Source organism: Caretta caretta, chromosome 2, assembly GCF_965140235.1.
Source record: "Caretta caretta isolate rCarCar2 chromosome 2, rCarCar1.hap1, whole genome shotgun sequence".
Lineage (NCBI taxonomy): Eukaryota > Metazoa > Chordata > Testudines > Cheloniidae > Caretta > Caretta caretta.
This window is the reverse complement of record NC_134207.1, coordinates 41211068-41226248: the sequence shown is the minus strand read 5'-3', so window position 1 is coordinate 41226248 and position 15181 is coordinate 41211068. Positions and strand designations below refer to the sequence as shown.

The window sequence follows — 15181 nt, the reverse complement described above, 5'->3', positions numbered from 1 at the left end:
TAACTCATGTTTCTCAAATGGATCCTTAGATGGGTTAGCTATGTAAGTGCAAACGTTTATGATTTTTTTTCTTGATAATCATATGTACAAAGATTCTGAAGCACTTAGTACCATGTCATGGTTTTGGTCTTTTACTCTCTAATGTGTTTTCTTAATTCCTAACATAAACCATTAGGAGTGGATCACTGTGCTGAGAACAACCATGGCTGTGAGCAGCTGTGCCTGAACACAGGCGATTCATATGTCTGTCAGTGTTCTGAAGGATTCATCATTAATGAAGACCTAAAAACCTGCACACGTAAGTCTCTTGATTATTTCTTTGATCAGAATGAAAGCGGAGGGAAGCAAACAAACACTAGGAACATAGGAATTGATATGCTGCATCAGACCCAAGGTCTATGTAGTCCTGTATTCTGTCTCTGACGGTGGCCAGTACCAAATGCTTCAGAGAAAGATGCGAGAACCCTGCAGTAGACAGATATGGGGTAATCTGTCCCCCACATTAGGTTTCATCCTGGTCTATAATAGTTAGAGATTGACATAAGTTCTAAAACATGAGGCTTGATATCCCTTCCAAAACATTTTTATCATCATTAATTGTGACAACTCTGGATAATTTGACTCTTGTTAGGTTCTGGCCCTCAATGACTGACAGTAGCAGACAGTTTCACAGTTTCATTATTTATTGTATGAAAAAGTATTTCCTTTTAGTGATTTTTTAACTTTCCACGTTTTAATTTTATTTAATGTCCCCTTGTTCTTGTGTTATGAGATAGGGAGAACAGAAGCTCATGATCTGTCTTCCCAATACCCTGTTCATTATTTTATATATAATTTAATCTTGTTCCCTCTTATTCATCTTCTTTCTAAGGTGACAGTCCCAATCTTTTCAGTGCCTCTTCATCTGAGAGTTTTTCCAGAGATCTTTCTTGTTGCGCCTTTCTGAATCTCCTTTAGTTCTGCGGTAGCCTTTTTGAGATGGCATGACCAGTACTGCACACAGTATTCCAGATGATGCCACACGATTAATTTATGTAATAGCATTATAATAGTTTCCGTATTATTCAGCATCCCATTCCTTATGCACTGAAACATTTGTTAGCTTTTTAGACCACGGCTATGTATTGACATCTACAGTGATGCCCAGGTCCCTTTCTTGAGTGAATTTAGAATCCTGTAAAGTGTACAAGTACTTAAGGACTTCAATTTTTTTTCCTGCAATGTTCATTATTTTGCATTTAGCTACATTGAATTTCATTTGGCATCATATTGTCCATTCACTTAGCTTGTTTTGATCTTTCAGAAGTTCCTCACAGGCCTCTCTGGTCTTGACTAACATAAATAACTAAGTAATCTGCAGTTTTGGCTACCTCACTATCTACCCCCTTTTTACAGATAATTAGTAAAAATGTTAAACAACCTTGAGGCACCCTGCTGCTAAGCTTTTGCCATGATGAAAATTTACCATTTAATCCTTCTCTTTGCTTTCTGTTTCCTAGCCACCTTTTTATCCAAGACAATATATTTGCTTCTCATCCAATGACTAAGAACTTCTAGTAACTTTAAAAAAAGCAGAGACAATAGCTTATTCTGCATCAAACTGTGCTTTCAGTTGAGCAGCTGAGACTGTAAATTTGAAGTAGCTCAGATTGAAAGTCGTTTTTTCTGCCGTTGCTGAGTGTGTATATTGTCATATAAGGAGTGCGCCGAATCTTCAATTTGTGCTTGAATTCTGCATTTTTAAAATGCACGGAATAATGAGAACAAATTCTGAGTACTTATGGAGAACTCCATGGGTATGCGGGGCTGGAGCACCCATGGAAAAAAATAGTGTGTACTCAGCACCCAGCAGCCACAGCTGTTTGGCGGTGCCCCCAATGAGCTAATCAGGGGCATCACCAAATAGCTGTCAGGCTACACCGACTAACAGCTGTTCGGTGGCTGCCTCCAAACAGCTGTTTGGCAGCTTGGTGGGGGACTTGGGGGAGGGCATAGAGTGGCGGTGGGCACGTGGGGGCCTCGGGGAGGGGGTGGAGCAGGGGTGGGGAAGAGCCAGGGTGAGGGCAGGGCCTATGTGGTAGGGGTGGAGTGGAGTGGGCTCTTGGGCTGGAGCAGGGGAGGAGTACCCCCAGAGCAAACTAGAAGTTGGCACCTGTGCATGGATAGTTACAGGAAGATGGAATTAGAAATAGAAGTCTGGCCAATGAAATTACAAGGCTGGGGTTTTCAAAAGAGTCTAAGGAAGTTAGGCACATAAATCAGTGAAATTTGGGCACCTAATTCCCTTCAGGTTCCTGTGAAAATCCCAGCTGAATTATTAATAAACAACTGTACAGACCATAGAAATATACTTACAAGAGTCCATGCTCCCCAAGTATCTTCACGCCCCATATATGTAAAAAAAATCCTCTCATTCCTGGTTGCAGATACATATTTATAGATTTTTAAGGCCAAAAAGGACCATTATGATCATCTAGTCAGGCATCCTACACAACATAGGCTATGCTATCCATCTTCCACAAAATACAGGTATGTACAAAGCCCTCCGAAGAACATGCATCATCACTCTCCATTAAATATGTATCTTCCCACAAAGACCACATGCACTAAGAGATCTGCACTCAAATGTTCCTGTATTCTGAGAGACCAAATAAGTGCTTCCTGGGAAAATCTGTTTTCAGTGCTCTTGCTCCATGTGCCTTCCCCCACATACACACCTCTTCAGCTTCTGGGCTCCAGGATCACTCTGCTGGTAGGTCAGTGAGCAATAGCAGATTGCATTGCAGACAGCAACCTAGTGTCCATCTTCAGGCTGCAGTTCTAAAATCTCTTTAGTGGGGGAAGGCCTCTGTCTCATTTACCCTTCACTCAGGATCTCTGGCTGTCTGTTCTTCTCTCCTGCTGGCAGGGAGGAAGATGTTACTGGGCATTCTTATCCTGTCCTCTTTGCTGTTGAAGAGGAGGGTTTTGGTGAGTGATCTATTGTAGATATTATTCTAAAGCCAGCCAGCTCATTGGCCCTCTTCACAAATTTCGTGCTGCTGCTTTCATCATCTTCTACCCCTCTTGTGTGTGTGGATACAGGTACAAATCATGATGCTCTGGAAGCCCTGCGTGTGGATGAACACATTCTGTTAAGTGACTTTCTTCTTTATTCAGGAGCTTCAAGTCCTCAGTAGAGATGTCACTAATGCAGCCTTCATAGGAGCCTCAATACATCAGAAATTAAACTTGCCCTAGCAATGTTTCTATTCTTAATATAGCTAATGAGTGTTAAGATTCACTCCAGTTTAATAGAATTAGTAGGATAAATTGCCTGCTTCAGTGGAAAAATCTGCAGAAGGGGCCAATGAGAAAGGAAAACTCGGTGAATTTTGCCTTGCTGACTCTTCCTGGAATTATCCCCACTGGTCAGAGGGGTTTGGCAGGCCTCACCAAAGATTTTGGTGGCCACTCTATCTGCCTTTCCCCCCTCCTCAGTTCCCCAAGCCTGTTGATTGCATGGACAGCTCCTGAATCTGCTGCTTTCCCTGCCATTGGGCAACAAAGTTTCAGCGAGTCAAACTACCATTAGCAAGGTCCCCCTGCAACCGCACAGCTGCAGTCACAGAGAGGATCCAGGGGAAGATAATGCAAATCAGAAAGTGGAAACACCTTTGCTCCTCCATCTCCTGCCCCCTGAAGTCCACAGAGATCCATCCATCCATCCATCCACCCATCCAGAAGAGGGGTAACTAATGCTACCAGGACAGACTCCTGCCTTCTGTGCAGAAAGAGGAGAGGGATGGCACCACGGCTTCGAGCGGAACCAATGGATATAGGGAAGAAGCTGAGCTGCTGTTTTAAGAATTATATCAACTTTCCTATGGAAAATCCTGTTTCCTTGGTAGTAGAAAAAATGTTTTTAAACTCTGGTGATTTAGTTTCCTCCAGGTATTACTTGGATTCCCATTAGAAGCATTAAAGCTATACAGTGACTCCTGGACTCCTCTGGGCACTGAATTTGATCCCTCTTGAGTATTTCTTCTACTTGCCAATTTACCCCTCTCTGCACATCTGTTTGGGAACAGACTTTGTTCTGCTCCTGAGCTCCAGCTGACCCTGTTAAAATCACATGGGCAATCTTTTTAGATTATCATAAAAGATTTTTGGGTCTTTCAGATAACTGTTAAATGAGCAGCTGAATAGATGTGTTTAATATATACCACTTCTGAATCAAGAGACTGCTGTCATAAATACTGGGAACACCCTAGTAATAAACTGGCTTCTGCTCTGACATCTAGCAACAATAGCAAATGGAACTCCATATGCAGCAGAGCTCACACACAGCTGGACGGAGTGCCGAGTATGGAACTCTGAGAGCACTAGGTCTCATGTTAAAGAAAAGAAAATCCGTAGGAAAGTTAAGAAGACAAATGTAACTGAATTAAAATGATTTGTGTTAATTATTGTTCAGCATCAAAGCTCACATGGTCTAATCCCAAATCCATTGATGTCAATGAGATCAGGTACACTGAGAGTTCTGAGACTCGCCCACCTCCATGTTTTCACATCAAGAATGTATGCTGAATCATCAGTGAAAGGTGAATGTTTAGAAGAAAACCACTGTTGTTTTGATACCTGGTGGTTGTTACTGTATGTTACTATATGACATAATTAGCAAAATATCTTTATAGTTTATTCAAAAAGTATTGAAGTATCTGGACTCTCTTTTCTGAGCTATTGCAAACAGAAAGATAGCTTTTTCTCACCTCTGCCCACAGAGACCACGCTAAATCATACCTAAAAACTCCTTTGATGTTTCTGACAGGTATATTTATTTTTGAAAAAGAACTGAATTATTGTTCAAACAATACAGTATTTGCTTGTTCATATATCATGCAGCTGTGTTAGAGACGACCAGCTGCTAATTCATGAATTTTTAACTTCTTCTTACAACTCCATATCATTTTCAGGAGTGGACTATTGTGCACTGAGTGACCCTGGTTGTGAACATTTGTGTGTAAACAGTGAAAAATCTTATACTTGTCAGTGCTTTGAAGGATATGAGCTTCGTGATGATGGGAAAACTTGTAAACGTAAGTTTTTATCAGACCAAGTGACATGGTGCCATATCTTTTGTTGCCTGCATCTGTACAGTATAAAATCAGTATGTGTGATGTAAATGAGTAGCCCTGAAGCTGGACTCTGGGATGAAACTGGGGACCAAAGGTACATTAGTACAGATTTGTATTTTGCAACAGGCAACAGTAATTTTCTCCACAAACTAGGTTAAAAAGATTTAACATTTCTACGGCCTCGCTCCTTGTACTGCAACCAAGGAGCTCACAATATGAATGGCGTTTCCATTTCTTTGCCCCACTTGTGTGACAAAGAACGTTAAAAAGGGATTGCATAATTTGGGCAAGACTGTAATGAAATGAAATGAAAGTCTGAAAAAATCATTGCCAAATTTTCTTCAGTATTACAGCCCTCTCTAGTGCTCAGTCGCTGTATCTTACTTCTTTAAAAGCCACCTAGATATAATGTGTATAGTAATGTAATTGTATTCCCAGTTGTTTGGGGACTAATCCATTAAAATGATTCACATCTGATGTTAAAAAGCGTGTTATTAGGAAAGCTTTTAAAAGACTCAGATACTACAGCAATGGTGGGCAACCTGTGGCCCGCAGCCCATCGGGTAATCCGCTGGCGGGCCGCCAGACCGTTTGTTTACATTTGCACAGCCACCCGTAGCTCCCAGGGGACGCGGTTCACTGTTCCCAGCCAATGGGAGCTGCAGGAAGTGGCGGCCAGGTGAACTGCAGCCATTGGGAGCTGCGGGTGGCCATGAAAATGTAAACAAACGGTCTGGTGGCCCACCAGCCGTTTACCTTGACGGGCTGCATGCAGCCTGTGGGCCTCAGGTTGCCCACCACTGTACTACAGTGATAAATTGATAATATTATTTACTGTTTGTATTAAAACCACAATCAGCATTGGAGCCCCATTGTGCGAAACTATGCAAACATATAGAAAGACATGCTCCCTTCCCTAAAGTATATACAACCTGAGGCCCAGATCCTGCAAGAAGTTACATGCAAGAGGACTCCTGCATTGGCATTGAGCTCTGTGATGGGGTGTTCACCCCAAACGTGCCCTGAAAGGGTTAATGTAGGCCAAGATGAGGAGGGGGGCTAATTAACCAGACAGGCTACAGCTGAATAATCCCCTGATTGGATGAGGGGGCCCAGTTGAGGAGGAAGAAGCTGGGTGTGGTTTATAAAGACAGGAAGCTGATAACAGAGGAGCCTGTGGGGAAGTAGTCTGCAGTCATTCCCTGGGAGAAGGGAGGTGTGTTTGGGATCACAACGGCAAGCAGCCTACAGTTACCCCCTGGGAGAAGGGATTTTTGGCTGGCAAACCCAGAGAGGAGGGAGAGCTAGAAAGGGTAAGAAGGGCTTAGGAAAAGCAGCAAGGAATAGGATAGTGCAGACTTTGGCTGCTGATGAGAGGACCCCTGAACTGGAAGCCAGAGTAAAGGGCAGGCCACAGTTTCCACAAAGCCACTGGGGAAGTGGCACAGACCAGACAGCAGAGCGTGGACTGCTTGAGACAGTTTGCCCTGAAAAACTTTGATACCCACAAGGGGAAGAGCACAGTGAGCTGGCCGGAGAGCCAAGTCACAAAGTGGAAGCTGTAGCTCCTGGAGAGAGAATAGCAACGGAGTGTGCAACAAGCTGCCAGAGGTGTGTGCAGCCGCTGGAATGTGCTAATCCCCAGAATGGCCAGCAGGAGGCACGCTATGTTGAGTGGATCCCGTGACAAGCTCTGTGCAGGACTTTAATTTAAAACAAGCTGAAACAAGGGAGTGTAACAAAGAGAGAGAGAAAGGGAAGGAAAATGAGCATAACAAATATATTTAGTACATGATTGTATAGCTTTTAATTTTTGTTTTGTTTTAAATATAAGGTATAGCTAAAATTAAATGAAATATCAGCAGTCCTCACTGGCCATCTGTCTACCCATTATCAGCTGACGATTTCCTGTGGGTATCACAGCACATAATACAACAGATCATTTACACCAACCTTAAACACCATGTAAACTGAACTTTTGTAATCCTCTTTTATTACAAAAGACAAATATCTATTTAACCACAGAGGGAAAAAGCCTGAGTGTTCTGGTTCTGGTCAGCAGGTTTTTTTGCTTGAAGATCGTAAGATGATGATAAATATCTTGTTTTCACAGGAAAAGCTGGATTTGAAATGTAAATAACTTGACAGTTCAAAATCTGCTTATTCCTTAGAGGCCAGTGACCCAGGGCTGGATTTTTTTAAAGGTATTGAAGTGCTCACATAGACACCGAGTGGGATTTTCAAAAGCACTACACCTAGCTCCTCAGTGGCATTCAGGCACCTAACTCCCCTTGGTTTCAGTCAGAGTCAGACACTTAGGTACTTTTGAAAATCCCACTAGGGGCCTACCTGCATCTTTAGCTGCCTAAACAACTTTGAAAATCTAGCCCCTAGTTACTGTGCTCTCTGATTTTTTCCCCTTAATAAAGAGACCGTGGATTAAGAGGAGGAGAAAGATGTGCTTGCTTGTTAAAAAACAAAGATGAAAGAGTCAGAGGTTGTTGAAAATGCATTTCTGGATTCCACTGAGCCAACACTTGAAAGATTATGAGCTGCAGGGCTCTTTCACTGGAAAACTAAGAACTTTTAACCTTTGCATTTATAAAAATTTTAACGAGCAAACTTTCTTTTCTGTCCAAATTATTCTCAGGTAAAAATGTCTGCAAATCAGTCAACCATGGTTGTGAACATGTTTGTGTTAATAGTGACAATTCATACATCTGCAAGTGCCGTGAGGGATTTGCACTGAGGAAAGATGGGAAAACGTGCAGAAGTAAGTAACCTGATTTTTGCCGTACATTTGTGTGTGCAGCAGGCAAAGAAAGAAAGAACTTCGTTGCTCTTTTACTGAAAGAATGTCTCTAGTAAAATGTATTAAATATCTAAACTATCCTCAGATAAAGACCTCTGCAAATCAGTTGACCATGGTTGTGAACATGTTTGTGTTAATACTGACAATTCCTACATCTGCAAGTGCCGTAAGGGATTCGTACTGCGGGGGGATGGGAAAACTTGCAGAAGTAAGTAGTCTGATCTTTAATGGAAGGTTATTCTTGTAATGTTTAATTTGTAGAAGTGTTTTAACTAGCAGACTCTCTCAACTGTTCTCAGATAAGGATGTCTGCAAGTCATTTGACCATGGCTGTGAACATATTTGTGTTAATAATGACAATTCCTACATCTGTAAGTGCCAGGAGGGATTTGTACTGAGAGAGGATGGGAAAACATGCAGAAGTAAGTAGCTTGGTCTTTACTGTACATTTTTTCTTCATCAGATAAAAAGAGAAGGAACTTCATTGCTCTCTTTGTGGAAGATTGTCCTTGTAATTTTTGCATTTATAAATATGTTTTAACTAGCAAACTATATTAAATATTTTAACTATTCCCAGATAAGAACGTCTGCAAATCAGTCAACCATGGTTGTGAACATGTTTGTGTAAATAATGATGATTCATACACCTGTCAGTGCCATGAGGGATTTGTGCTAAGAGAGGATGGGAAAACATGCAGAAGTAAGTAGCTTGATCTTTGTAGTACATTTATGTCTTCAGAGGACCAAAAAAAAAGGAATTTCATTGCTTTCTTACTTGAGAAATATCCGTCTAATCTTTTATAAATGCAAAGTAGTTCTAACCAGCCAACTCTCAACTATTCTCAGATAAAGACCTCTGTAAGTCCATTGACCATGGCTGTGAACATGTTTGTGTTAATGATGACATTTCATACACCTGCCAGTGCCATGAGGGATTCATACTAAGAAACGATGGGAAAACATGCAGACGTAAGTAGCCTGATATTTACTACAATCTTAAGTGCCCTTTCCTTGGAAGATTGTCCTTGTAATTTTTGCATTTATAAAATATTAAATATCTAATCTATTTCCAGTTAAGGATCCCTGCAAATCAGTTGATCCTGGCTGTGAACATATTTGTGTTAATACTGACAGTTCATACGTCTGCAAGTGCCATGAGGGATTTGTACTCAGAGAGGATGGGAAAACATGTAGAAGTAAGTAATCTGATATTTACTGGCAGATTGTCCTTGTAATCCCATTTATAAAAGCATTTTAACTCTCTCTCAGATAAAGACCTCTGCAAAACGGTTGATCATGGCTGTGAACATATTTGCATTAATAATGACCATTCCTACGTCTGCAAATGCCATAAGGGATTTGTACTCCAAGAAGATGGGAAAATGTGCAGAAGTAAGTAACTTGATCCTTGCTGTATTTTTCATTCATTGAGCAACTGCTTGTTTGATTTTACAATGAACTGATCCAGCATCCCTTCTTCAAAAATCATATAAAATTTGAGGTTGAACCACTTAACCTGAAGATTTTGGAAGCAAAAGCTATTAAGAAAGTAAGAATGACTGTCCTTGTAAACCAGCGAGTATAGCAATCATTCTTTCCAATCAGGAAAAGGCCAAAAGTAAAAATCAAGTTGCCAAGGAACTTGCACTTTAATTAGGTTCATGTACCATAGGGTTGTATTTCCTGATTTAAAAGAACATCAGGCTTAATTTTCCTGTCTTCTAACATGAAAAGCCTTGACCATTGTCCCATTTATCAATGTTTTCCTAAATTAGATTGTTAGCTGTTTGGGACAGAAAGTCCGCCCCCCTCCTTCCCTTCCACCATTCTATGAACTACCATGTACATTTCTACTACTATATAAAGCCCTAGAAACCTCTGCAGTGTGCAGCCCATCAAAGCTGCATGATCCAGTCTGGCTCTGCAACAAAGGATGTTGTCAAGTTTCCTTCCCCACTCTGAACTCTAGGGTACAGATGTGGGGACCTGCATGAAAACCCGCTAAGCTTATTTTTACCAGCTTAGGTTAAAACTTCCCCAAGGTACAAACTATTTTACCTTTTGCCCTTGGACTTTATTGCTGCCACCACCAAGCGTCTAACAAATATATAACAGGGAAAGAGCCCACTTGGAAATGTCTTTCCCCCCCAAAATCCTCCCCAAACCCTACACCCCCTTTCCTGGGGAAGGTTTGATAAAAATCCTCACTAATTTGCATAGGTGAACACAGACCCAAACCCTTGGATCTTAAGAACAATGAAAAAGCAATCAGGTTCTTAAAAGAAGAATTTTAATTGAAGAAAAAAAGTAAAAGAATCACTTCTGTAAAATCAGGATGGTAAATACCTTACAGGGTAATCAGATTCAAAACATAGAGAATCCCTCTAGGCAAAACCTTAAGTTACAAAAAGACACAAAAACAGGAATATACGTTCCATTCAGCACAGCTTATTTTATCAGGCATTTAAACAAAACAGAATCTAATGCATATCTAGCTAGATTACTTACTAAGTTCTAAGTCTCCATTCCTTTTCTGTTCCCGGCAAAAGCATCACACAGACAGAGAGAGCCTTTGTTTCTCCCCCCCTCCAGCTTTGAAAGTATCTTGTCTCCTCATTGGTCATTTTGGTCAGGTGCCAGCGAGGTTATCCTAGCTTCTTAACCCTTTACAGGTGAAAGGGTTTTTCCTCTGGCCAGGTGGGATTTTAAAGGTGTTTACCCTTCCCTTTATATTTATGACAGATGTCCATTCTAATCTTAGGTTGGGAGACCTGCCCCCCAAAGGGTAATAGAATGCTCATGGACCTGCCCAAACCTTCTCATTGCCTAGGACCATGGGTCATGGATTAGTTCCTGCTTGGGCAGCAGAACTTAGGATCAGTGAAGTTCTGTTTGAGGGAATGGGGAACTCCCACTGCCAAGGGCAGCCAAAGGTCCCCATTCCTCAGTTCTTTCATGCACCAGGGTGATTGCGCACTGCATCCTGAAGGTGATCATCAGCCTTAATAGTGGTAAGAAAGTTACAGACCCTTTCCTGTAAGGTGAGTAGGGCCCCAAAGTGGGGCCTGTGACAAAAAATAGACACTTTTTCGAAGTCTCTTATAAAGCATAGGCAAGTAGCCTTGCTGACCTCTGTCAATGGAAGAATGCTGCAAAATATACAAAAGACCTCTTGGCTCTTTCCTACAGATATGTTAAGCTGCAATAATCAATTACTGTCTAAAAATATATGGATGTTGGCTTTTAAGTTTTATTTACATGTAAAGAATAATAAATATTTTAAATTGCTTGGAGAAAATGAACAGGATAATGACATCTGGAATGTAAACATAGCTATATCCCAGTATGTATTTGTATTTTGAAAAACTAAGCCAAGTTGCAGACAGGATTTATTACTAGTTGATATTAACATATTATGTTAAGTTTGTGATTGTTACTATGAAAAGCATAGCTAAACTGGGCACATGGTCAGCTAACCAGAGCTTAGTGTTTTAGTACACTGTATAAACCTTTTCTTTAGAATACCTAGAAAAGGAGAGAGAAAAATCTCCATCTAATCTGAATATTGTCTATTATGAATTGTAACTAGAAAGTACACACTGATCTTGACACCAGTAAAAGTTATAAATCAAAGTTAATTTGGGGCAGTCAGAGGAGACGTTGAAATTCCTAAAGAAATAAAGGTGCAAATCCTACAGTCCCTGCTCAGTTACATTTCCCTTAGAAGTTAGTGAGAATTTTGACTGAGTGAATACAAGAGGATTTGGCCTAATATTAACTAAACAAAGGTGTTCTTTTTTCTGTCCATGGTTATAGCAGTGATGAGGTTGGAGCTGGCAACATTTGATCTACCTTAAAGTTCCTTCAGTGTTTCTGCCCTAATCAAGCAATTAGGGAGAAAAATCTAAACTTTCAGATGAGAGAGGAAGATAAAAAAGAAAGCACAAATATATTTTGTTTTTAGTAAGTTTTGCAACACAGAGGAAAACTTCAGAATAAGGTCAAATGGTGGGTGGTCATTCATTTCTTGCAAAACTGACAAATACATATCTGAATGCAGGACAATTAGTACATTCATATCAAGACTTTCTTTGGCACTGCTCACAGTAATCTTTCTAAACACCTATCGAAACATCTATCTAAACACATTAATTAATTTAGCATCACAACACACCTGTGAAGTAAGGGTGTATTATTACCTCCATTTTACAAATAAGGAACTGAGGCACAGAGAAATTAAGGGCTTAATCCTGTAAAGTGCTGAGCACTGCTTCTGATCCAACCAAAGCACTTAAGTACATGAACACTCCCATATGTGTAACTTTAAGCACACAAAGCCAATAGAACTATTTGTGCTCCTCAGACTAGATGATCACAATGATCCTTTCTGGCCTTGGAATCTATGATTCTAAGTGTTTTGCTGGACTGGAGTCAGAGGTTTCAATACCTTGCAGGATGAAGCTTCTAAATGTCTTGCTTAAGTGTCTTGCTTGTGGCAGGGGGGCTTTCTACACCTATGCAACAGGTAAACCATCAGGTACAGGCCTTGCTGGGATACAGGAGCATCCCTATCTATGCTTTGCCTCTGGGCCCACTGGTTCACTGCCAGCAGGATTAGCCCACCTCACATTCCTCACTGCCTTTGGCTAAAATTATGGCTATCTCCTGTGTGTGTAGGCTACTGTGAAATGTGCCTTCTTCTCCTCCCCACCCTTAGTCCACCCCAGAACACCTATCATCATATTGTGGCCCTTCATCTTCAAAGTGAGGTATTATTATTTACTAAATTCTTCAGAACTGTAGCTGCCCTTGAACTGGACTAGGCATAAGGGATGTTTCTTAAAGGATGGGCAGTTATTTCATCCATTTGTACCAACTATTAGCATGGTACACGTTGTTAGAGCTTGAACTTAGGTCAAGTGATGAATATAATGGGAAAATATCATTTGTGAAGGGAGAAATTTTATTGTAAAAGATAGTAGGCAAAGACAGATCTGACCCACCTCAAGGAAGCAGCCTGCAACACCCTCCTTCAGAAATGTAAACTGTTTTTTCTGATTCCACTTCCATGTCTCTGTACTCTGCCTGCTTTAAGGTGGGAGAGAGACACTGTTAATTTAGGGGGGAAAATGCAGGCTGAGATCTCACCTGTGTAGTCAGTTCCCTTTTTTAACGTTTGAATCAAAACATAGCAAATAAGGACCCCTTCTCTTGAGCCCCAGGGGGAGATCCTGAGTAGTGATTTAGATCTGACTGGTTCCCTCTACTGTTGTACAGTAAACGTGTGGCTTTGTCTTCCTTTTAGAAAATAATCTTTCCAAATGCTTCTTGCTTGTATCATTTTTAATCCAATGTAGACTGTATGGTAAAACTAAAAGGTATCCTGATTGTTTGGCATTTTGAAGTTGTTTTCCGTGATTACATGAACAGACTGTTTATGCTGGTACCAAGTTTTGTTTTGTTTATAAGACAAACTAATTCCAGGAATTCTTTAAATGTGCTTCTTTCTCACAGTAAAGCATAACTGCTTTGTTGAAACGTGGAGAACCCATCCTACTTTGTGACAGAAACTGTGTATCATCCGCTGCTTTCTACTAACCTACGAATTGCGTGTGTGTGTGTGTGTAAAATATACCCCCAAACACATACACTTGGCAATATTTTTGCTCATTTTAGCTGTCCCTGTACATTTTTATCTCTAGATGAGTTTTCTGTTTAATGGATCTAATGAATTTGGAATAAACTTGAAACAGGTTTTACGTTAAAATTTTGAAGCTTTTTTTAATCCTTTGCAGAAAGTACAATCCTCAGTTTATTGTTCCTTATCAGATGGCTTGGGCATTAACGCAAATCCAAGAGATTGAGAGTTAAAATCCTATTACTAAATAATTAGAACAATACCAAAAATAGGAGGGTGGTGAAACACTGGAATGCGTTACCTAGGGAGGTGGTAGAATCTCCTTCCTTAGAAGTTTTTAAGGTCAGGCTTGACAAAGACCTGGCTGGGATGATTTAATTGGGGATTGGTCCTGCTTTGAGCAGGGGGTTGGACTAGATGACCTCCTGAGGTCCCTTCCAACCCTGATATTCTATGATTCTATGTCATTATAAAGTTAGGACTAAAATGTTGATTGGCCATTGTCATTGCCATCTTATTGCTTTTAGTTTTGTAGCGATAATAAGGTGGTATTTTAAGTAATTAAAATGCAGGATGGTCTCAGCAATGTTTTTTAATGGCTTCACCTTTTACCTCTACGACGAAATTGTCTTGGCTGAAATTCTGAGAGATAAGCAGTCCAGTGTATCTCTTATAAATGTATTAAACATTAAGCAAACAGTTATAAAGCAAATATATGTTTAAATGAAATATGTCACTAGCTAATTTAACTTATAGTTTTCCTAACTTTCTTAATTTAATTTACAATAATACAGTGCAATAATTAAATCAAGGTTATAAATGAAGTATAATCAGTAAAGTCACTGGTTCAGTTTATTTGGCTCGCCGAGAATTACAATTAGTGATTGTATTAATTATAACAAAACAACTCTCAGTGTTTTACAGGAAGGTTATGGGGAGAAGCTGTTCCCTTTAAGTTAAGCCATTCAGCTAAAAGTCTAGTTCTTGCCTTGGTTTTAAGTAAATACAGCCCTTAGAATCATTTCATAGGCCATATTTACACTACAAAATTATGTCGACCTAACTTATATGGGCAAACAGCCACAGCAGTTATTAACTTGCTTGTGGGTATGCACACTCAGCTCTGTGTCAGTGGTGTGTGTCCTCACCAGGAGTGCTAGTATCAATTGTATTGTCACTGTGGGACAGCTCCTGAAAGCCAGTTACAGTCCATGTAAGCAACACAGGGTCTACACTGACACCGCGTCAACCTAATTACATGGCCCTAACTCTACACTGCTCGGGGAGGTGTTACTAAATCGGTGTAGAGAGGCTCTTACATCAGCAGGAGCCAAATTTAAGTGAAGAAACAGCTAGGTCAACATAAGGCAGCTTACATCGACCTAATCATCTAGTGTAGACCAGGCCTCCTTTGGCTGCTCTCTCCCATTAAACTTCACTCTTCACAGAAACTACATCACACTGTTGTTTATTTAATCTATTTTCCCACCCCACGTTAACACAATGGCTGCATCTTTCTGACAGTCTTGCACAGATACAAAATGTTTTCTAGAATCCCACACATAGCAGTTTCAGAATAACTTATTTAACCTACAGTTTTCTCACTAACAGATT

At 40.4% G+C, this 15181-nt stretch overlaps 1 protein-coding gene across 9 annotated transcripts in view; it reads left to right on the top strand.

Moving 5' to 3' along the window:
• MATN2 (matrilin 2) overlaps positions 1-15181 on the top strand; it is a 122438-nt gene that overhangs the window by 93144 nt on the left and 14113 nt on the right. For 8 of the 9 annotated variants that reach the window (XM_048841307.2, XM_048841306.2, XM_048841309.2 and 5 more), the window contains 9 exons: positions 176-298; positions 4956-5078; positions 7768-7890; positions 8015-8137; positions 8229-8351; positions 8507-8629; positions 8776-8898; positions 9003-9125; positions 9199-9321. In XM_048841307.2, coding sequence (XP_048697264.2) covers positions 176-298; positions 4956-5078; positions 7768-7890; positions 8015-8137; positions 8229-8351; positions 8507-8629; positions 8776-8898; positions 9003-9125; positions 9199-9321 — 1107 coding nt within the window. The remainder of the gene's footprint in view (positions 1-175; positions 299-4955; positions 5079-7767; positions 7891-8014; positions 8138-8228; positions 8352-8506; positions 8630-8775; positions 8899-9002; positions 9126-9198; positions 9322-15181) is intronic. The other variant, XM_075125036.1, reaches the window with a different exon arrangement.